Source organism: Abrus precatorius, unplaced genomic scaffold (assembly GCF_003935025.1).
Source record: "Abrus precatorius isolate BTA unplaced genomic scaffold, Abrus_2018 Scaffold8, whole genome shotgun sequence".
NCBI lineage: Eukaryota > Viridiplantae > Streptophyta > Magnoliopsida > Fabales > Fabaceae > Abrus > Abrus precatorius.
In genome coordinates, this window is record NW_020874428.1 from 32,905,891 (window position 1) to 32,930,553 (window position 24,663).

A 24,663-nucleotide genomic window follows, 5' to 3' on the forward strand; every position below is an offset into this window, starting at 1 on the left:
TCACAATCATGGGAAGATTGAAAGGGAGAAAAATTAAGTTGGACAACCTAAATAAGATAACAGAAGTTTATTTGAATATGAAGGTTCGTTATACGTGTGCATGGGAACCATATTAATTTCTAACAATTATGTTGCCTTGTAATTTTTTATTTTTATTATAAAATGTATCAATTGGATTGCCTCCTTAAATTGATATAAAATAGGGTTAAGAATCAAATACCCGTCAACATACTTAAAAAATTTAATTATCTTCTAACCGTGATTTTTATGATTCGATAAATTCTTATTGAAGTAGTAAGTTACTATGCTTTTGGATGTAATTCAACCAAAAGAAAAAATGGATCTTGTCTTATGTAAGAAACTCCGTTAACAATTTTACCTATAAAAAAACAATATTTTTATTATTTAAAATGAATTTCTAAGATCCGTATATATATATATATATATATATATATATATATAAAATTTAAAATAAAAAATAAAAAAATAAAAATATTAATTATATGATATACGATGTTGCTTTTGGTCTTATTACAAGAAATAAATAAATAATCTATTAAAATTGATAAAATTATTTATATATTATATATTTATACAATATTTTAAAAAATGCATAATATTAAATTGTGAAATTAATTACTTATATATTAAACAAATAAATGCTCACTATACTCATAAAAGATGAATGTTTATTGATATAATTTTTACAATAAATAAAGATATATTTTTTAATGATTAATGCATTTGAATACATTGATCTTTATTTTTAATAATTAATAAAAAATATTAATATTTATTTTTTATAAACATAATTGGAGATAGTATAATTTTTAGCTGTTGAAATAACAAAATTATTTAAAAAATAGGTTAACAAATTTAATTTGTATGTATATTTAAGTTTAAAACAATATATTCATTCAATAATGTATTATCAAATTATAAGTGAATTCTGAACGTGTTCTTTCAAAATTATATGTATGATTACATTTTTTTATCACCTAACTATTTCGTTAATAATTAAATTGCTATATATTAATATTTTAAAATTTTATTATTAAAATAATTTCTTAAATATTTAATTTATTGTTAAATTAATCATTATAATAGTTCTTGTAAAAGATTAATCCGGTAATAATTTTTTAATACGCCTACAAAAACATAGGAAGTATATATATATATATATATATATATATATATATATATATATAATTTAAGTTATAAATAAATAATATCAGTAAATTTAATGTATTAATAATATTAAATATTAAAATTTTTAATTATTAATTTTTATTATGTATCTTTGAATACACGTTTAAAAATATAAATAAAATGTTAATTTAATGACAAAATTTCAAAGACTAAAGTAGTTATATACGTGATGATTAATGATTTTTTTTTCCCGTATACTATGTAAACAACTAAATAATATATAAATGATAAAATTTAGTGCATAATTGTGTAGCAAAGTTTCCTAGTAAGCAGCCCTACTTGATGGGAATTGCATTGCATGAATAACAAAACAACAGCATTGGCCGGTAACTCAACTCTCCCCCGTTTATCTCTTCTTCGCGTCTACTCCTCACAATGCGGAGGTCAGCTTCCTCCTTTACCAGCCATTCACAAGTCTTTCTCGCACCTCTCTTCTCCTCAAAATTAAAATAACTAAATCAAATAAAAATAACAAAATTCAATTTCACCAGCCCAAAAAAACAAACAAACAAAAAAAACCCAGAACCGAATTGTAGAAATAGAAGTTGCAAAATAAACACACTCGTTCACACATGCATCTTCGCCATTTATTTTTTTTTACCCGCTAAAATCAAAGAGGAGAATGAAATTTCTCGCGTAGGTGATCGGTGAGAAGGTACTTGTGTTCATTGTTTCACCTCTCCCTCACAATTTGAAATTCATTTCACGCTCTTATTATTTTGAAATTGTGTTTCATTTACAACTATTCAATCCACTCGAAATTCTCAATGAAATTAGATACTGATGATAATCTTCGGTTGAACATTAATGAAGAACAGAAAATTATGGAACCTGAGGACAGAGACTTCTCTCAATGAAGTTTAATTGATTTTAATTTAATGCCTGAATTTTCCTTTTCTATTCGTTTTGCTTCCCCGGCGTCGGTTTTGTTTTCTTCTCGGATCCTTGAATTTTGGAAATTCCGGGAATGAGGCTTGGAATCTGGAATGCGATTCATTGTTGTTTGTTTTACTGGTTTTATGTGCTTATAAGCTTTTTCTGGATTTTGCTTAATTTTTATTCGTTTTGTGATTTGTCTGATGTTTAAATTGACGACATCAAGTTTGAAAATCGCTGCATTATTTTTTATGTTTGCGCATATTAGCTTGTCGTGACTTATTTAGACGTGCAATGATTGATTCGGAGATTTATTGCATATGAGTTTATATATTTGCAGGCATTTTCCCTTTCTTTAGTTGATATTAGCTGACAAGTTTCCCAAAATTACTATTACTAGGCCTTGTTTAAAGTGAACTTCTCTCTCTTCATTTTTTAGGGATTGCGTGTTTTAGGGAAATTCTGTACATTTTTTTTACTGCATGCATGATGCACCTGTGAGTATATATTTGTGTGGGTGTGTGTTTTGTGCTTATGCTCTAGAACGAAAGCAGTCAGTTAGCTACTTAGCTTTAACGCCAAGTCATATATGATCATTGAAAATGCAATTTCCATTCAAAAACTGAGGTAAGAAAATCGAAAGAGAAAAGGGGTGGTTGGATTCGAACCCTTGACATTTAGCCTTATGCTTACGGGATATAGGACATGGCTGTTGTTCTACAAGCAGCAGCAGCAGCAAGTTTTTCCTTATTCTTTCGTTCCTTCCTCTTTTAAACTCCTAATTGGGATTTCAATGCAAAAAAGGTAACCAAATTTTCATTTAAGTAGATATATTTGAAGGTAAGGAGGTTATATTAGTGATGGTGAAGGATGCAGCGCGCAGAGTGTTTGACCGTAATGTGCCAATTAACATTAGCTGAAGATGGATCTGAAAATTATTTGTGCGAATGTAGAACTTAATGTGTTTTATGATGGGGATAATTGAAGTCAGGTGGTTTTTATTGTATCTTAGTAAAAAATAGTTCATTTACCAGCATAAAACTCATAATTTAGCCAGCCTTACTGTTTTATCAATTAATGATATAACCTTCCGTAAATCAATTTATTCTGAGCCAGATTTTCCTACTTGAAAAGAGTTAGGGGAAGCATTTATATTTACTTTTTCATCTACCATAGATCACTAAGAGGAGTTAGAGCTTACCTTTCTACGGGACTTCTTTTCAGGGTAACTGTTTCCTATAATCAAGCTAAGTTGTGGAAGACCAAATAGTTGAAGAGCAGTATGGCCGTTTCTATGAGAGATTTGGATCCAGCTTTCAAGGGAGCTGGACAAAAGGCGTATCCTGCATTAACTGACAATAATATGCTATATTCTGCTGTTCACAATTATCATATTTTCCTCCTGACATAATTCATTCAAGGTTGATGCTTCATTTGGTTCGGCTCTAAGTTTGGATCGACTTTATGCATATACTTTTTCTAGTGCTTCTGCATTATTCTCCTTAACCATAAACAGTGCTCTTGAAATATGGCGTATTGAGAATTTTAATCCGGTTCCCGTCCCTCAGTCTTCTTATGGAAAGTTTTTCACCGGGGACTCCTATGTAATCTTGAAGGTAAGCAATATTTTCGAAATGATTAGTCGCTCATAGAATGCTGGCCTCACGTAAATAAACCTTGTTGAAGAAGCTTGTATTTATGTTTATTGCTGTTGAATTATATGGAGATTGTAATCTTAAAACTTTGCCTATTGTTCCCATCATGACCAATTGTGTTGGTATGCAATACCATATGAGGTTGATTCTGGTCTAGTTCATTTTTCTTTGAAAACATTCATCATGAAAACTCTATGCTTTTAAGATCTGAAGATGTGAAAACAATGCCACGGTTCATGTTAATAATTAGGTCCAGTGCATAAAGCTCCCACTTTTATGGTCTCTAGGGAGAGTCGTGTGTGAAGTTTTATACGACAGCTGTGTTTATATATCTTGCTTTTGGTAACCTAATCAACTTGTTTTACGGATTCATATTGTAACATTTCACATTGTAACAGCTCTGGGTTTTAGCATAAGAATAATGCTACTCGGTCAGAATTATTATTATTTTTTGACAAAATCTATCCTGAATTTAGTCAGATTCAAGGGTGGTCGTTGCCTTGTTCTATAAGACATTAAAGTGATGGAGAACATTAATTCATCTAATGGTCAATAATAATGCTACCTAATTTTATCGTGTTGATAAATTCTGGTTATCTAGCCTTACTAAGTATAAACACTCAGATGTTGATATTCAGGAACCATTTGCTGAACTAAAATGTGAGCATGCTTATGCTTGTCATTGTTTTGTTCCTCTTGGGATAGTTATCAACTCAGCGTTATTCCAATTTCAGCTAGAGGGACTGGTAACATATATAAGATGGAAAAACTTGAAGCCTAGATATTTACCCAATCAAGTCTTTTGATTAGTTGATGTGTATTAACAGATAAAACAATACAAGAAAGGGACCCTATGTTTTAACCGGAGAGTTTGTGTAGGAATCTGGCCGTCTGAGCCAGCTGTACCTTACCTTTAATAGGAACTTTTGCTTCCAGTTTTGAACTTTTGGTACAGAATGGTTGAAAAAATGATTTGTATGCATTCAAGAAATTTATTATTTTCTGTAAAATGTATTTGGACGTGAGTTTCTCTAAAAAGAGATTGTTGTCTTCTTTCCCGTAAGATTTATTTTCCTCTTGTTGAAAATTAAATTTATGAGATCCTCATTTCAATCTCAATATATTCCTTGGCATAACATCTTTTTGTTGGATTTACGTTATTTTTTGTTATTTGATTTTTGTGGATAATTGTTAATCTAGTATTTTTCACTTTTCATAAATTTCTGTTGTTCCTGCATCATGTATGCAGCAATGTCTTTCATCAATATCAATCTTTTCTTTTTTCTTATTTTCTCCATGCAGTCAACTACTTCAAAAAGTGGTCTGCGTCATGATATCCATTACTGGCTTGGTAAAGACACCAGTCAGGTAACTTTTGCTGATTATAAATCATTATTCCTTCCAACTGCCTTTGGTTTAATATTCCATTTAGTTTCCTTCTGTTTGTTTGCTCACTGATGATCATAACTATAAAAAAGGATGAAGCTGGTGTTGCAGCCATCAAGACAGTTGAGTTGGATGCAGCTTTAGGAGGACGGGCTGTTCAGTATCGTGAAGTGCAGGGTCATGAAACTGAAAAATTCCTATCTTATTTTAAACCATGTATCATACCTCAAGAAGGTGGAGTTGCCTCAGGTTTTAAACACGTTGAGGCTGAACAACATAAGACACGGTTGTTTGTATGCAAAGGGAAACATGTTGTACATGTCAAAGAGGCAAGTTTGACACTATTCTTCTGCCAATTGACTCATTGAGGTTTGAGTCTTGTATAGTTGTATATTATTATTGTGCATACTGTATACAGACCCCAACACATGTTTATAAACATTACTTTCTTCTAGTTGATTATCTATTTGTGTTGTTTATAGGTTCCTTTTGTTCGATCATCACTCAACCATGATGATGTTTTTATTCTGGATACTGAGTCCAAAATCTTCCAATTTAATGGTTCCAATTCAAGTATTCAAGAAAGGGCTAAAGCTTTGGAAGTTGTACAGTATATTAAGGATACCTACCACGATGGAAAATGTGAGATAGCTGCTATTGGTAAGTGGACAAGTATATTTTACAGTTTTAACAATTATTGCTTTATATCACTAATTGGGTGTATATGCACTTGAATTTCCATTCAGAGGATGGAAAGTTGATGGCTGATTCTGAAACCGGAGAATTCTGGGGTTGCTTTGGGGGCTTTGCTCCTCTTCCACGGAAAACAGTCAGTGATGATGATAAGCTTACTGATTCTCACCCTCCAAAGCTACTTTGGTAATATGTTGTTTCAGTTTGCGCACTGGTATTTTCATTTGTATTTGCACAGTCAGCTTATTCCTTTCTTTTTTTTACCAAAATGATATTTCGATGCAATTCACTGATGCTTGAATATATTTTTAATTTCCCTCCATCGCCAATTGTTTTTATTCCCCTTCATCTACAAACTTATGTTGTTTAACAATGTAATGACTGTTAGAAATTTACTATTCTTTTAGCCTAAAGTTGTATAAATTAATAATTCCGAGGATTTGAAATATGCTAATTATTGTGACAACTATACGGATGGTAAATATTTCTTATATTGAAACATAAGATTCTCCGATGCTCTACTTATAATGAAATATCACTTTTTCCAGTGTGGAAAAGGGGAAGGCAGAACCTATTGAAACCGACTCTTTGACAAAGGATTTACTGGACACAAACAAATGCTATATTCTCGATTGTGGGTTGGAAGTGTTTGCCTGGATGGGAAGAAGCACATCTCTGGATGAAAGAAAAAGTGCAAGTGGAACTGCAGATGTAACATCTCTCGTTTCTTTCCTAGTATTGTTGAGCATTTTTCTCTGAGTTTGAATGATTCTTGAATTTCTGTTGACCGGAAAACAGGAGTTAGTCAGTGTCACTAGTCGACCAAAGTCCCAAATAATTCGTGTAATTGAAGGATTTGAAACAGTAATGTTTAGGTCCAAGTTTGATTCTTGGCCCCAGGCAGCTCATGTAACAATGTCTGAAGATGGTCGTGGCAAGGTAGCAGGTAGTTTTAAACAAATTTTAGAGTTGTCATTGTCCTGAATGTGTTTCTCCACCTTTTTTACATTGGTTTCGTCAGCATCATTTGCCAGGTTGTCTTTATGTTCTGCTAATTCTGTGTCTTGTTTATGGCTGTGTAGCACTTCTAAAACGTCAAGGATTGGATGTCAAGGGTCTCTTGAAAGCTGAGCCAGTAAAAGAAGAACCTCAGCCCTACATAGATTGCACAGGACATTTGCAGGTACTCTACTAATTTGTATTACCTTCAACTTTTCAATGGTCTTACATCCCTATCTAGTTGATTTCATATAATAAGAGAATCTTTTGGAACCACAATCGCTGTATTCTTATTACTCCATCAGTCTCCCATTCCAAAGATGGTCGTGTTATTGAAATATGTGAAACTTAGTTTCTTAGACTACTCCACATTGCTTTAGATCAAGTTGAGTAGATGCTTAACATTTTCTGTGAGAAATGAATATAGATTTAGGGAAGTGATTTAATGTAGAATAGCCATCACCACACTTCCTACACAAATTGGATGCATAAATATGAAATCTGTCATCCATAGTTTACTTTCTGATTTTATCAGCTAATTATTAGTTGTTTACAGATTATTATCATTTTTTTTATTAACATTTTCTTCGATGTGTACTCAAGGGCATACAATAAGATGTCAATAAATAGTAATTTTCTATTAAAAATTATAACATTTAATATTCTCAATGCATTGGAATCCTATGACTTTTAATAAAATTTATATGTGTAGGTTTTTTATTGCATGCCCTAAGCTACAAATTGGAAAAACCGTTGATTTAAATAATATTTTGGTTCATATAACTTATATCCATTTGTCTTTGATTCCTAGAGTCTATTGGATCTTGATGCTTATATTTTCACTAATTTAGGCTTTGGTTCAAGTCCTATATTTTTCACTCATAGATTTTTGTCCTATAATTTATAGTTTTCTACTCATTAAGGTATGCATGAACCTACAAAATAATCTTTGAAATTAGCAGAGTTATGCAATTTAGTTTTTGAGATTACGAAACCCTTCTATTATTCGTGTGCATTGTAAAGAAGAAGAATAAATTAAAAAGATATAGGAATCGAGGGACAATTTAATTAATTGAAATTTTTTTAGAACCAAACTAAAAAATTTTGAAAAAAATTACAGACTCCTAACTACTTCACATCACCTATCATCATTAAATTTCATGTTTCATATCTAAATAACTTTAACATGTTAAATCATCATGTCTGTTAAGGCAACTAATATTTGGATGATGGAAGAGACTAAAGAATAATTGATTTGTCCTAAAAACATTATTGAAGACTAGGAAGTTCCTCACATAATATCCTTTTGCACCAGAGACTCCAAGGATTTCTCACATTGCGGTATGTAGGGTGTAATTATTCAATGGAGAATAATGCAAATCAGCAAGATCACACTGAGTGATCTATGTGCATTTAACTATTAAAAATGATGATGGAAAATGTTTGATATGTAACCTTTCATGTATATAAAAAATAAAAGTAAAGAATCTAGAAAAGATATAGGTTAAATTAAAGATTTGGTCTCCATATTTGATATCCTTTTTTGTTTTAATCCTTACATGAAAAGCTCTACATTTTGGTTTTTACATGAAAAATTGTTTACAAATAGGTCCTACTGTTTGATTAAGTCATATTGGTATTAGATGTTTGCTGCATTGACAAACGTTTGTTACACATGGACTAACTAAAACAAATGTTTGTTAACTCAATAAATATCTAATTTTGTTATAATTTCGGCAAATGATAAGGACAATTTTGTAAACATATTTTCATATAAGTGGGAACAAAATATAGACTTTTTCATGTAAGGACAGAAACAAATAGCATCAAATATAAGGACCAAATTTTAAATTTATCCAAAGATGAAAGGAGAAAACAGACTATGGAATTCTACTTCCCTTGACAGATCCAAGCTTTTTCCAGAAATTCTCCCTCTTGTTTCTCTCCTAAATCCTAATCATAACCTCCTCTAAATCTGCACACCTCCTTGTGGGTCCCCCACATGCTTCCATTTAGCATAATGATCTATCCCTCTTTCTGTCCTCCATGGCTCCACGTGTCCCTTTTCCCCCTTTCTGGAATAAACCTTCCATATCTTAGGACAATGGCCTAACTGCTGCACTACCAACCCCTTTTACACGCCTTAATTTACATTGAAATTATGATTGAGACTTGAGGTAACAAGTGAAAGTGGTTTCCAGAGTTTTATGAATGGTTGTAGTTGATATGTTGGCCAGCATTTTGTATTTTTTCATAAACATTTGATAGATAGTATCACATGAGAATTTAATATGTCTGTTTGAGTAGACTGATTGTGATTTGAGTGTACTAGACTTTTCTTTTGTTTAATTGTTTCTGTTGTTAACAAGAACTTAACCATAACCACAGGTTTGGCGTGTGAATGGTCAAGAAAAGATTCTTCTTCCAGCCGCTGATCAGTCAAAATTTTATAGTGGAGATTGCTACATCTTTCAATATTCATATCCTGGAGATGATAAGGAAGAATATCTTGTAGGAACATGGATTGGAAAGACTAGCGTTGAGGTGAAAAATTTGTAGTTTTATTCACGTTCTTCTTGCACATGTGCTTATAATGATTTATTTCAAGTAAAAAAGCTGAAAAATCTTATGGCAAAATATTCACCTGGAGCTAAAAATTATATTAGTGAATCATAGCGCATATATATATATATATATATTTCATTACACTGTACACAACATTGGTAACTCTTTTGGGACTAGAAAGTGTTGAATAAATGTGTTAGCCTAAATTCCTTACAAGCTTTCTTTGTTGAAATTAGGAGGAGAGAGCTTCTGGTCTTTCACTAGCAAGCAAAATGGTTGAGTCAATGAAGTTTATTCCTTCCCAGGTAATTTTTCTTCGAATATGTTGTTGTTTTCAATTTGTTGAGAGCTTATTTGCGCTCGTTGCTTATATCCTTAGTGACGTTGTCCATGTATGATTGAAGGCTTGTATATATGAAGGCAGTGAACCAATTCAATTTCATGCGATCCTCCAGAGCTTTATTGTTTTTAAGGTTTGTTGGATTTTGATGTTTCGTTAACTAAGAAAATCTTCATTTTATTTATGTAATTATTTTTTCTTTAATACCGGTCATTTATTTCAATTGTCTGTCAGGGTGGACTTAGTGATGGATACAAGAATTATGTTGCGGAGAAGGAAATTCCAGATGAGACATACACTGAGGATGGTGTTGCATTATTTCGCATTCAGGGCTCTGGACCAGACAATATGCAAGCTATACAAGTGGAACCAGTATGTCATCTTGTCTGCTTATAGTGCCCATCTCTATCCACTCATTTTGTATGGGAAATTTAAACTTTTTTTTTAATGAATAGTATAACTTCATTTAAATAATCACAAATTTTCTTTTTGCATTCCTTTTGTCAACCAGGTTACTTCCTCCTTGAATTCCTCTTATTGCTACATACTTCACAGTGGGCCTACTGTTTTTATTTGGTCCGGAAGTTTAACGACTTCAGATGACCAGGATCTTGTTGAGAGAATGCTGGATTTGATAAAGGTCTGTTATGTTAAAAAATATACTAAATCTGAAATTTTTTATTCGTCCAAACAAAGACCAAAAGGTTTTGGTCAACATATTCATGTTGCACAAGCGGCTAAAAGTGGAGATTATATTTGTGAGCTTGTTGAAAATGGTTAATACTGGTTATTGCCAAACGTGCCTTTGGGCTACGTGGAATTGCCTCTTTTGTGTTCTGGGTTTGATCCCAGCCGGTGCCATTTCATCCAAGCCATATATATATATATATATATATATATATATATATATATATATATATATATATATCACTGTTTATTAATCAATTCATATGCTTGCCAACTATCTGCAGCCAGATTTTCAATGCAGACCGCAAAAGGAAGGTGCAGAATCTGAACATTTTTGGGATTTGTTAGGAGGGAAATCAGAATATCCCAGTCAAAAGATTGTGAGGGATGATGAAAATGACCCTCACCTATTTTCTTGCTACTTCTCAGAAGGTAAGGACTATTTTCTTGTTAACTGGAAGGTTTATCTGATCTCCTTCCCCAGTCCCCTCTCTTCTTGAAGGCAAATGGCTGACTTGTTTGTGATGGCTTCTTTTCCATGCCTGATTGACCAACGTGCAGGAAATTTAAAGGTGTGTACATCCACTGATCTGTTGATATGCATGCTTTTGGAATATTCTGAGTTATGGTAATTCCATGATGTGAAGGCATGTTAAAGAAGTTCTTGGCTGTGTCAATATTTCATTTATAACATGTTAACGGTTAAGCTGCCCCTCATGTAAAAGGCCCAATCACACAATCCATTTTCAGCACAAGTTCTCAGTGGTTCAATAGGACTGTAAACAAACTAGTTTGATCAAACTGATAAATATAGGAAAAACATAAAAAATGATGAGCAATGAAAAGCTACAAAACAGTTTTGGAATACACTTCTGTCAACGTCTTCTTTACTCTTAATCAACTGAGGCTGGAAAGATGCATTCTTGGGGTTTCATTAAGTAATTATAATGACATTATACGTCTTATCGCTTAATTAGATGCAATGGGATATAATTAAACACTTAACGGAAAAGTTGGTGACACAGACAGCAAAGGTGTAAGTCAAACTCAAAATAACTAAATGGCATAAGGATCAGCGGGAATGCATCGTGTTAGGACCTAGGACATAATCTTTCTGTAAAGCGGTTAAGGTTGTCTTGGCTTCCTCTAAAGACTTCCTCTGGGTGTAGAATGCTGGCAGAAAAACTGGCCAATGTGTTAGCGATCACTTTTCTAATAACTAAAGATGAATTTAAGATATGAAGTCTTGAGGGTGAATTTACTGTGGTGTAATTTTATCCCAGAAAAAGAAAAGTTACTGCTATGTCTTATGCTTTACTTATGAAGATGCAAATATTTGGAATTTGGATTTATTCTGCTGCAATGCATTAATATGAAGCAATGGTTGCAGGTCACAGAGATATACAACTTTTCACAGGATGATTTGATGACAGAAGATATTTTCATCTTGGATTGTCACTCTGAAATCTTTGTCTGGGTTGGCCAGCAGGTTGACTCAAAGAGTAGAATGCAGGCTCTAACAATTGGTGAGGTATAACTGGCTTTGCTTTTCCTGGAAGCTATAAAATAATAATTTAATTTATCGAGTAGTAGTTTAGTGTTTTGAAGAGTTCGTTATAAATCAAACTTCTTACAACTCTTCTACCATTAAGCGTTTTCAATGTCTTTTACATGTAAGTATTTCTGAAATCAGGTGTGCAGTTCTTAACTTATTCCTCGGAATTATACAGAAATTTCTTGAGCATGATTTTCTTCTAGAAACACTATCTCGTGAAACTCCAATATATATTGTCATGGAAGGTAGTGAGCCACCTTTCTTCACTCGCTTCTTTAAATGGGACTCTGCAAAATCTGCAGTAAGTTTTTCAATCCAATAGAATATCTACATATATGAATTCAAATAGTCTTAGAATTTTGACTACTAATAATTCCTTGTTTTTGGTAGATGCTAGGAAACTCATTTCAAAGGAAGCTTGCAATTGTGAAAAATGGGGGTACGCCACTTTTGGTTGTAAGTCATCTTTTCTTTTCTTCCTTTATAATCTTGAATGATTGCTTTTTGAAGAATGATGAGTAATCGAAGTGAACTATTTTAGTCTTTGATAAGTGTTACGAGTGACATAATTTTACCCTACAGAGAATTCTGTCTCCACCCACCCTACCACCCTTCCAAACGAATTTCACTTTTGATTTATCCATTGTACCTTTTTAACAGTTTAAGGAGTGAAATAATGCTTCTACCTAAAGGAACTTTTCAAACCCAATTTTATTCGCAGTCACTATAGGTACACTAATGAATGAAATTTAGAAGTAGCAATTCACAGCAAAGTGAGAACTAGAAACACGTTTTCTAAAGTATTTTAAGTTATTAGTTAAAATTAATTGAAAATTAAAAATTATAAAAAAATTAAATTAAGAATAAAAAATATAGAATTTATATAATTGTAGTTTTAAATAAATTTTAATGTTAAAAAATATGTTCCTAATATTTTTTTTCATTGATAGAGCTAATTTTGGCGAAAATGATTAATAGACTTTGGGAGCTTACTTAGTGCCAAATCTATAAATATAAAAATATATTATCAACGGGTTGAACATGGTCGTAAGTGAGTTGCCCTGCCAGGGAGGACCGTGCACATTAGGTCAATTAGGCATCCGTCTGAGGCTCACAATCACTTAAAGGCCTAGTAGAAAAAACTTATATACTTATTTTCTTTTCTATTTTAATTTTTAAGTTATAATTGTTATTGATTTTTTGTGTGTGTGTTTTGTATGTATATTTAAACTAAATTTAACATCAGCTTAGTAATTACTATCAAACTTTCAATTTCATTTATAAATCACTATCCTCATGACTATAATTTTTGTAGTCTAGTTATTCTTTTCTAACTATTTATCACAAAACTTCTTAGCTCATATTTCTTTTAGCTTAATTTTGAAAAAAAAAAATCAATATATCTCCTAAGAAGAAGGTAAAAACGCTATTTCTCCAAAATAAGTTAAATTAAATGCACACTTAACTATCTAATATTCCAATTATTTCTCCTTCCTCTATTGTTTTTTTTATTTGAATTACAAATACTAAAAACTTTGGATGGGAATGAATTAAAAAAATTATATTGAACTTGATATTAACGGTCTTGATTTATTTTTAGAAATAAAAATTTTGAAATAAGTGTTAACAAAAGAAATTAATACCAGATTAGAAATATTAAACCATATCTAAAGATTAAATTCTTTTTCAAATGCATGCATTGTTGTATAAAGTATTATTAATAATACTTGTAACTGTTATCACTACTAAAAGAAGTTTCTAAAATTAAATTACTTAAATCCTATTTAGGATCAACTATGCTTGAAGACAAATTGGATGAATTAGTCACGTTATTTATTAAGTGAAATGTTAGATATATTTGATTATAAAATTTTTAATCAATTACTCTTCGGCTTAGAAATATAGAAAAACAAAATAAAAAATTAATGAATTATATTAGACTAGGCATACATAAGACATAAATTTTGCCTAGTCTCAAAATTTCTCGACATGTCCCTATCCTACTCCCATGGAGAGAGTCAAAGTTCAAATTTGGAGAAGACAATTGTAGGAAGGACCTCCCCACTTGCCAAAATGTTACCACAGTGTGTGCTGGGATACCTTGGTAAAACTACTGCTACTAATAATAAATAAATAAACAGATACGGCGTAAGCATTTGAAATGCGTCAGCCAAGAGGCAATGTAGGAAATAAATGATATAATACTAAGAAACAGCAGCTTTTCCACAATGAATTGCTGCCTAATCTCATATTATAGCTTCAAGAAACTTGTAAATATGCGTTGTTTGTTTTCCATTTAATAAAATTAGGCAAGTTAGAAAATGAACTGGACTGGGTTGACTGAAGAGAATATGATCTTAGTATTGAATTCAAGGGTGCGATCTTGGTGGAGATTCTTCATAGGGGGTGGACAGGGGTCAGAGTTGGCAAAAGATCAAATGACGTGATATAGATATTAAAAACTATACTCTTCTGTGCTCTTCACGACAAGTGTTTCACTCCCTCAGATTTAATGTACTTCATCTATTAATTTTCTCCGCCTTAAGTACTGGGTCTTGCCGTTAATATTTTGTTTGTATTTGCATTATCTGCTTGGTTATTGAATATCTGATACTTCATCAGAAACATAAACGAAGAGCATCGGTATCTTATGGGGGAAGGGTTGGTGGTGTGCCAGATAAATCCCAGCGTTCCCGCAGCATGTCCGTCAGTCCTGATCGTGTTCGTGTGAGGGGCAGATCTCCAGCCTTTAATGCACTGGCAGCAAATTTTGAGAACCCAGGTGTTAGGAACCTTTCAACTCCACCTCCAATGATTAGAAAACTGTACCCAAAATCAATGACACCAGATACATCAAAACTGGCACCTAAATCTTCAGCCATAGCTCGTCTTAGTTCAAGTTTTGAACTACATTCAGCACGAGAAAATTTGATTCCTAGGTCACTAAGAGGTATGCAGTAGATGAGTGCACTGAGATTTGATGTTAGTATTAGAATATGCTCTAATGCAGAATGCCTTTTGTCATTGTTATGATGCGAGTTCAGCTACCCAGAAATCAAACCCCGAGACAAATGTCAAGGAAGATTCTATGAGCAGCAGAATAGAATCTCTTACTATACATGAAGATGTAAAAGAGGGTGAAGCTGAAGATGATGAAGGTCTCCCAATTTACCCATATGAACGCATTAACACAGCTTCTACAGATCCTGTAGCAGATATTGACGTGACTAGACGAGAGGTATGATGAAAATGTCTATATAGATCATCTTGTCTTCTCATTTTTTTGTTGTCTGTCCTTCATTGCAAATTGCATCCTATAATCAACCTTTATTTCATTTTAGTTCTAACTCTTTTGAGCTTCATGTATACAGGTTTATCTGTCCTCTGCAGAGTTCCAAGAGAAATTAGGGATGGATAAGAATGAATTTTACAAGTTGCCAAAATGGAAACAGAACAAACTCAAAATGGCCGTTCAGTTGTTCTAAGTCTGAAAGTACGCCTTCTGTCTGCTCCGTGCATTTCAAGTTGCAGGTAGAAGGAATATGGCTTACTCATTTTTTCCTTGACATTATTATCTTGTTTTATAGCTCAGGGAGCTTGCTATCTGTTTTGCAGTAGAAATTGAACATATGAAAGTGAAAGGGACAAGCATCGGTGTTTTTTTTAACATAGCTGCTTCTGCTCCCAATAAGCTTTTCATGATGAAGAAAGTAAAGATTTTTCTTTGAAGTGGTTCGTGTTTAGGTTCTTTGTTGAGAGCTGCTTGGTCATAATCTTATAGGGTTTTGTGTTTCTAGTTATCATTTTTTCATTCAAAATTGTTTTGCGGAAGCAATAGTTTGTATTGATAATTGAGTATTGTACAGCAGTGTAAAAGCCACTCAGCTCGTTATTTATTTTGGAAATAAAAGTGTGATTCTTTTATTTATTTTTTTTCTTACTTTCTTGCAAATTCTTCTTGTTTATGTCAACATTTTTCTTGCTCGTATATGAACGTTCAAGCATATGGGCAGTAGAAGCGAAGAAAAAATCTTTTTCTTGTCCACTTGCTTCTTTTTGCTACCTTTGTTGTAAGGATCTACAAAGAAGAGTTTTGATGAAGCTATTATATATGATAATTATGACTTTTAAATTAATTATTATAAAAAATTTTATTCTCATTGACATAATGTTATAATTAGAAAATAATGTAAAAAGTATTTATACCGTTAACACATTTTAATTAAATTTTATTTCCATACGTAATACTTGTATCCTTTTTCTATTTTATACCTCAATTTTTTTGTCTTATCATATTACTCATCTTGCCCTCCGCTTTTTAGCTCTCATTAAATGTACGTATTTTGTAAATGTATATAACCATTTTTTGAAGTTGAATTACTCTAGAAATTAAAAAAAAAAGGCTTAATAAAGCTTTTAGTTTCTAAAAAAATAGGCTTATTATACAGTCTCTTATATTTAGTTTTTTAAGACGAATTTCCCATAAATTATTTTTTACAAAATGTTGTCTTTTATTTATTTATTTTATTTGGTTCCTTTAATATTACAGATTTTTTTATTTAATCTCTCATTTTAAGAGGATCAAATAAAAAATTTACAATATTTACAGAGATTAAACTAAAAAAAAAAGGATTAATTAAAAAATTTCCTATAAATGACTTGGTTTTTAAAAAATAAATTAAAAATTAGAAACATCACAATTTTTGAAAAACTAAAAACCTAATTAAATAATAAAACTTTCATGTGTTTTCACATCCATCGAATCGGGTTTTAAAGACTAAAAAAAAGATAAAAATAAAAAGAAAATGAGATATGAAAAATAGTATAATATATATAACAAAAAAGAGATAACAAAAATAAAAAATAAATGTAAAAGATTTAATGGCCAAACTCCAGATACAGGTGTGAAAATGGATAGAAACGCATAATTACAAAAGGTGTACCCTTTTGCGCATACGCAAGCCTACAAGTCCGAAAAGAGTCGCCTACAAGTCCGAAAAGAGTCAGGTTGACTATAGATTGGGGGTGCCGTAAGTGGTTACGATAGTATCTCATTACAAAGATAATGACGTAGAAAAATGTTTGATACACATGCACCTCAACACCTGTTACGTCATTGGGATATCTCCGTATTATATATTCCCTCCCTCTATCATTGCTCTTTCTTATAATAGTGTCTACAAATTGTCAAATAAGAAAACTACGGAATATACTGTTGGATTAATACAAATAAATATTGAATATGATATGATATGAATCTGTCACTGTTAGAATTGCTCCCTTACTCAACAATAACAGTATCAAAATAAGAAGGGATTTTGGAAGAGAGAGAAGAGATTGCAGTTGAGGAGACGCACTCGCCGTTGTCTGAGAAAGAATTGGAAAATCGCGACTGAGTGACTATATATATATATATATATATGTGTGGTAGCGGTGGTGAAACAGAGGAAGAGCTTGCAATAGCGAGTAGCTATGAGTAGCGAAAAGATTTTTTCATCAGCTTCTTCTTCAAGTAGCTACGAGTTGTGCAAGGGAACCAATGGTCTCGACAAAGTTCTTCTTCGCGACGCTCGTAGTAGCTCCGCAGAGGTCCTTTTCCTTATTCTTGACCTGCATCTATTTGTTTTCCTCTGATTTCGAGCAGATACTGCTTGATCCGTTTCTCTATTTTGCGGTCTAGCTTGGATTATTTGTGTCATTTTTAGTTTTGGCATGTCGCGTTTAGTCGCCATTATCGGGTGGAGAGTGCTGGTTTTGGATCGAGATTTGTCATCAACTAGAAAATTTTGATCGTAAGGACTGTTCTGAAGCAATTTGATTTAGCTTTTAGGCTATTTTTCTGTGAAATAAAATCTTCGAGAGGAGCATGTGCTTTTGGTGTTCGTGCTGCTTTTGCATCGGCTTTGAAACTGCAAATGACTTGTGCTTGTTCTGGTATTGTTGACTCTGATTACGTTTCATTTCAGGTGTACTTGTACGGCGGTCACGTGACTTCTTGGAAGAATGAGCATGCCGAGGAATTGCTTTTTCTCAGTAGTAAGGTACAGGATATAACATAGTTTGTTCTCAGGCGTGTTAATTAAGTAAACTGATTTTCCTCCATTGCATGTCAAGATCGGGAAAAATATCTGATAAACTTTAGATCTCAATGAGGTTCAAAATATTAGTTCGCTCTGAAAATTTTCATAGGTGAAGTGCATGATTTAACTGAACAACTTAAATATTCTTCTGAAGTTCTGCATCTTAATTTGCTTGTATAATATTAATCCGAAATGGTCTACTGCCAGGCATTATTTGATGACTACAATATTATTTAATACATGCTTTTATTTTTTACTGCAAATATGACGCACATAATTTGATTAATCTTTGCAAAGATCTGAACTTCTGGTCTTCGTTTGATCTAAGCTGCTCAATGAGAATGACAGAGGCGGTAACATGATAAGCTTATCAATTGGATGGCTAAACAAATTTTCTAGCGGTATCTTTTTAAGTTATCCTTTGGCTTCGATGGTGGCATTCTATTGTCTTTGTGAACTGCATGTTTGTCTCATTTGTTTCCAAATATATGTAGAAAAGTTGATTGTAATATTATTGCTTTGTGAAATGTTGCTTAGTCAACAGGAACCAACGTTTATCTAGAAATTTAATGTTCTGATAGTCGTCAAAACCAAATATATTGACCTGTATTGTGGAATGCGGATCCTTTAGATTCTTATGAAGTGAGTGCCAACATCAGGATAAATATTTCTTTAACTGGTATCCTAGATAGGTAAATAATCTTATCAATGTTGTCAATGTTTTTACAAACTGAAAGGATTTGCAACCCCTTCTGTCTGGTTTATAGAACACGGACATGTAAGTCTTGTTGTATTCTCCTGGAAGTAAATTGTACCAATAATCATTGGCTTAAACTTATCCAGCTTAAGCAACATTCTTTGTTTTGTTTTCTAAAGGACATTACAATTTACTCTCCCTCCCCTTTCTCCATTGCAGTAGGGATTTTCTGTTCCTTGTGAGAACACTATCCGGTTCTTATTATAATTATAAATTTATAATCACTCAGGCCAAATAACTAGTGGCACTAAATGATTAAATTTCTAGAAAGAAAATGGTTTGACTCGAGTTTATTTCTTAATCTAAATATGTCGAGTATTCTTATAAATGATTTTTGAAGAGTCATATATTTTGAGATTTCAAATATTTGTTAATTTAATGCTTGTTTCTGTTCTATTCATTCTTGGTTATGTATTTTAGAGGATGTACCCAAAGGTTTTGTGTCCCAATATTAACTTGGAAGTTCAAGTGTCTCTACTTTCTATTTTGCTTAAAATTTCGAATATAAAATGTGTTAGTCCCTTGTATTAATCTTCGCTCAATAGCAGTAAGTTTTTTCCACTCAAAGGACAGCTTTTTTCTCTTGGGTAACTGGAGTTTTTGAAATTATATGAATGCTCTATCAATGTGATTATAATTTTGAAAATTTGAACTCCAGCAATGAGGTTTATTAACTCTGATCCATCTTGTTTTATTAATATTATGCACTTGTGCAGGCTACATTTAAGCCTCCAAAGGCAATTCGTGGAGGAATCCCAATATGTTTTCCTCAAGTATGTACTTCTCACGATATTATTTGTTTTCCACAATAGCTTTCATAATAATACTGCTTTGGAAAGAAAAAAAGGTATAAATTGGAGAAGAATACCGGTAAAGCATATGATGGGAAAGATTTGATGGCTCGTGGATTCATAAACTTAAGCTGTACGTTCAATAATTATAATTCATAGATTGGGGTTACGTTGTCAAATCAAGGATAGAAAAACTGGGGGTAAGGGAGTGGTTAATGACGGTAATTTGGCCCGGCAGAGTAGGGTGGGCTTTTGGGTTTGATGTTTTCCGAGAAATTCAAGCAGGGATTCTGAATGATTTGCTTGTGATAGGATTGATTTTTAAATGCTGTTTTCCAAGGAAAATAGGTCAGGGTAGTGTGGAAGTGGAAAATTAACCAAAACATGATAGAATTGGAGATGGCAAAGGAGAGAAACCTAATTTGATGACATTGCACTACTAAGAAGAGAGCAATTTGTAGCCATAAGTCATAATATCCCAGTTGTCTTTTTTTGATATTTGTGTACTTTGCCAGGACGTCCCCGATTAAGTCACAAGCTAAATAACTGGTCTCTAATAAGAAACATTAACAGTCCTAATAACTGAAACAGATGAAAGAAAAGCCAAGACATAGATAGCACAACCACACAACCGGCTTAAAACCCCCAACAGCAAAATCAGATATGGTTTGGACTACTGAAATCGGTGCCATAATTAAAAGTGATACCAAAACAAGGAGATTATGTATCCTTGTGCCTTAAGAGATTTACGGCCCGAAATCATGTAATTTAAAATCGTAGTGTATTCGGAATATCATTGCAATTAGTAAGCCCCCGCCAAAATTTGCACTGTTACTACAATCAGATCCCAGATTATTTGTTCAAGGAAACTTTCTCATTGCAGTTTGGAAGCCTTGGTACTCTTGATCAGCATGGATTTGCAAGAAACCAGCTATGGACCATTGACGATTACCCTCCTCCTTTTCCAACCAATACTTTAAATAAAGCCTATGTTGATTTGATTTTTAAACCCTCAGAAGACAACATGAAGATTTGGCCTCACAGGTATAGTTAGTAACATTCCGCATTTTTAGCCTATATTTAGAAAACATTCTCATAACTAATATTTTTTACTTTGTGTTTTTATTACTACTTGTTATTTCATAAGTTGAAATGTAAATATAAAGACCGTGTTTGGTAAAATCAGTTGAAAAGTGAAAACTTCTAACGTCTAACTTAGAATGTTTATAACTATACGAGTACTTTATGAAATTAAATTATTTAAAAAAAGAACTGTCTTATTTATATTAAATAACTTAAAAAAATTATATAATATTATATTAAATTAAATATAATTTATTTTGACATATTTTATTAATAAGAATGATATTATTGATTCAAACAATAATTTAATTTTTTTAAATTATTAATTTTAACATGTTATATCAATAATTATTACATGAATCAATTTAAATAATTTATTTCTTAATTTTAAAAATATTATTTTTTTACTTAATTTAATTTTATTTAACAAAATATACTCTTAATCATTAATAAAAAAATTATCACATCATGAAATATCTACATGAAAATAAATACATACTTTTGTTCATACCTTGAAATGAATAGTTCTTGAGTAATAATGAGGATGTGGTGAATAGGTTTTTTCTCGAATATTTATTATCTAATGAATAAAAAATTAATTAAGTAAAAAATAACAAGAATAATAAATGTTAATATAATGAGTGATTTTTTATATAAAATAATTTACATAGAAGAGAGAAATGGCTATAAAATAAACGTACTAGAGTTCTAATTGTGTAAAGTGTGAATTGCCTTTAAAAATAAAATAAAAAGTAAAAATGTAATAGGAATATTGATAAGTAGTTCTTGAAAGCTAAATAATACTTTAAATAGCTTTTAAGAAATTAGCTTTTATTTTGTATTTAAGAAACAGCTCTACAAACGTATGACAAAGTTAATAAGCTATCTCTGCCAAACACAGCGAATATTTCTTTCTCATTTCGTATGTCAATCTTTTTGCATATAGTTTTGAATTTCGTCTAAGGGTAGCTCTTGGACCTGGGGGAGATCTGATGTTGACATCTAGGATCAGGAACACAAACACTGATGGGAAGCCATTTTCATTCACATTTGCTTATCATACATATTTCTGTGTGTCAGATATAAGGTAAGTGCTTGGAAGTCCAAACATGTTTATCTCACATTTCAATATGAAATTTTGTATTATTCTGCATGCCTTTGTTTATAAATTGACTTTGTTGACAAATTTTGCTCGTAACTTCTGGATTTAGTTGAGAACATGTTTACGATCTACACACTGAACAAGTGAATAGAATTGTCCAGTCCTATCATGTGGGTATAACTTAAAAGCTTGTTTTCCTTAAAATATGAAATCTATTTCTTGTTAAGCTTCGCAAATTATTTTGGATGTGTTGGATTTTGGACTTATAAAATCAGCCATGGATTGGCTTTGCTATGTGAAGATGCAGAGTGATTATACAAAATAATTGCGTGTTGATACAGACATAATTTGCAACCATAGTTTCTTGAATTGAACGGGATGCAAATCCCATCACTTTATCGATATAAATGTTGAGCAATATTCAAGTTTTTTTAAACTGATGAACTCTTTTTTGTTGTATAGATCCCAATATCTTTTGTGTTCTTCATTTTATGTACTAATTTAACTCTATTTTTAATTGGCCTTTATTTTGACACACTCAGTTCTGATTTATGTATTTTTTAGGGGTGTAATTATAGGCTGCCGTTTTGAATTGAATTCAACTAGTTTGTTTGCTTGTATTCAGTGAAGTGCGGGTAGAGGGATTAGAGACACTGGATTATCTTGACAAAAAAAGGAACGCTTTACTGAACAGGGGGATGCTTTAACATTCGAAACAGAAGTAAGATTGATTTACCCTTTTCTAGTCTGCTTTAAAAACCACAGATGTGGGTATTACAATAGATATGCTATAAGTAATGAAATATGCCAATTTCTGATAAATGTAGCTTTTGGGTTATTTAAGGTAAATTGAATTAATTGCTATGAACAAATACACGCTTCTATACTTGTGTGCAGTTGTACATATAAATAGTTTAATTTTAAACCGAAGGTTAAAACAAGGCACCTTTTAATTAAAGAAAAAGAAAGTAATAAGCTTGGTTAATTAGAGTTGGACCAATTTATTGATCTTGAATATATATATTTTTCCTTTTGTTGATGGTTTTAATTCAAGTGAGAAATGAACCATAAGCACCAATGTCTAAAGAACCTTTGCCACTTGACTGCTTCTCTTTTCTATCATGTATGGTTGAAGAGAGGCAGTGTCTGACTGCCTGGGGTGCTGTTTACTATTCTTTATTTACACACACAATTAAAAAGTTGCTTCCCACACACCCAACAAAAGCCTCACTTTTTCTCTTTCTGACCTTTCATGTAACGGGTGGCAACTGTCACTTACTATCCATTTCATATTGGTCTGGGGGTTTTGACTGCTGCACTTAACCAATATCTAAAACATATTTACACCAAAAATCCAAGAAAAAAAGAAAGAAAAGCATCTACCTAGTTTGTATTGTCGGGCCCAACTTCTAGTAATACTTGACACATCTAGGCACATGTATGTAACCAGTCCTGAAGTACTGGTGTTTCATTTGCTTTGATGAGTTGAAACCGACAGTTTACTTTTTCTTTGTATGATAGGTTGACAAGATATATCTCAGCACTCCTACAAAGATTGCAATTCTTGATCATGAGAAAAAGAGAACATTTGTATTGCGGAAAGATGGTCTTCCTGATGCAGGTGACTTTTATCAGGCTCATCTTGTGTACTCATTTTGTGATATTGATAAAGTGTACCTATGGACTCTATTACTTTAAGCAATATAATTTTTTTCTCTGTAAATGGAATGAAAGAATTAAAAGTCAAGTTTCTCAGTAGAGCCTAGCTTAAAGTGTTTATCTGTTTTATTTTCATGTCTGAATTCTTCCTGATATCTAAGTATAGTATTGCAGAAACCTTTTTCTTCCAATTGTAACTTCCCATTCCTCATTTAGGAAATCTTCCTCAGTAATTGGTATATTTAACTTCGGCATTGCTTCTGGATTGGACATCAGGAATCATTTGCACTAACCATTTGTCTAACCTTTTCGTTTTTTGTTTTATCATTGATTATTTATCTATGCAGTGGTGTGGAATCCTTGGGATAAGAAAGCAAAGGCTATGTCTGATTTCGGTGACGATGAGTATAAGCATATGCTTTGTGTAGAGGCTGCAGCTATTGAAAAGCCTATCACTTTGAAACCTGGCGAAGAATGGAAGGGAAGACTAGAACTTTCAACTGTACCTTCTAGTTATTGTAGTGGGCAGCTTGATCCCCAGAGAGTTCTTCAAGGAAGCTGAAAGATCATGATTGTGTTCTATGTCCTGTACAGGTAATACTGCCCATTGATATATTTCTTTCAACATTTCTTTTAACATTATCGTACAAAATGAATTACATAATCGTTGTGTTACTTTTTTCTACTTCCACCTTGAGATTCTGAATATATCAGAAAATAGAAAGGAAAGCACTGTGCTGTGTAAACCATGAAACTACAAAGAAGGATTAAGAAACAGAATTCTACATCTCGTGTATTTTCATTCAAGTTTGGAATTAATTAGTTCCAGCATGATGTCATAACTCCTGACTTTATAGTGTATCAAATTTTGGCCTTTATATTAGACCAAGTTTGATTCGGGTGCTTGAATCTGATTGATCAGCTTTAAATTAGTCTATCTTTAGTTCTTGTCTGTGTTGATGCAGTTAGATGTTTCACTAATCATTTAGGAAATATATATCCGCAGGTAGCTTGTTGCCAGTGATGAACGATGAAAGGAAAGGGTCTCTGAGGATATTTTCCTCTTCATGTTCCATTTAAATCTTACGAACTCCTGTATGTAGTTTTTTTAAATATTATTTTCCTGTAACGGGGTGATTAGTTCGATCATAACAAACGTACAAGTAGAATAGCCGACAGTTGTTATGGGAAGTCGAAATTTCAGCCTACAATTGTAACGGTAATTC

The 24,663-nt window shown here is 32.2% G+C and overlaps 1 protein-coding gene and 1 pseudogene across 2 annotated transcripts; both read left to right on the forward strand.

The window, feature by feature from the left end:
- Positions 1–3,367: 3,367 nt before the first annotated feature.
- On the forward strand, positions 3,368–15,450 carry LOC113847324 (villin-4-like). 2 transcript variants are annotated; one of them, XM_027476340.1, is made up of 22 exons: positions 3,368–3,423; positions 3,602–3,701; positions 5,043–5,108; positions 5,219–5,455; positions 5,609–5,786; positions 5,873–6,005; positions 6,368–6,530; positions 6,618–6,765; positions 6,902–7,002; positions 9,207–9,362; positions 9,620–9,688; positions 9,788–9,856; positions 9,958–10,095; positions 10,235–10,363; positions 10,695–10,842; positions 10,972–10,982; positions 11,801–11,941; positions 12,141–12,266; positions 12,356–12,421; positions 14,588–14,922; positions 15,005–15,203; positions 15,337–15,450. In XM_027476340.1, the coding sequence occupies exons 1-22, from the start codon at positions 3,368–3,370 to the stop codon at positions 15,448–15,450; spliced, it is 2,883 nt and encodes a 960-aa protein (XP_027332141.1). The 2 variants fall into 2 exon arrangements, with proteins under 2 accessions (XP_027332141.1, XP_027332142.1); XM_027476341.1 differs by lacking the exon at positions 10,972–10,982 and having other exon boundaries at positions 10,695–10,859.
- Positions 15,451–17,437: 1,987 nt separating this feature from the next.
- Positions 17,438–23,999, forward strand: LOC113847304 (annotated as a pseudogene).
- The last annotated feature ends 664 nt before the right edge of the window (positions 24,000–24,663 follow it).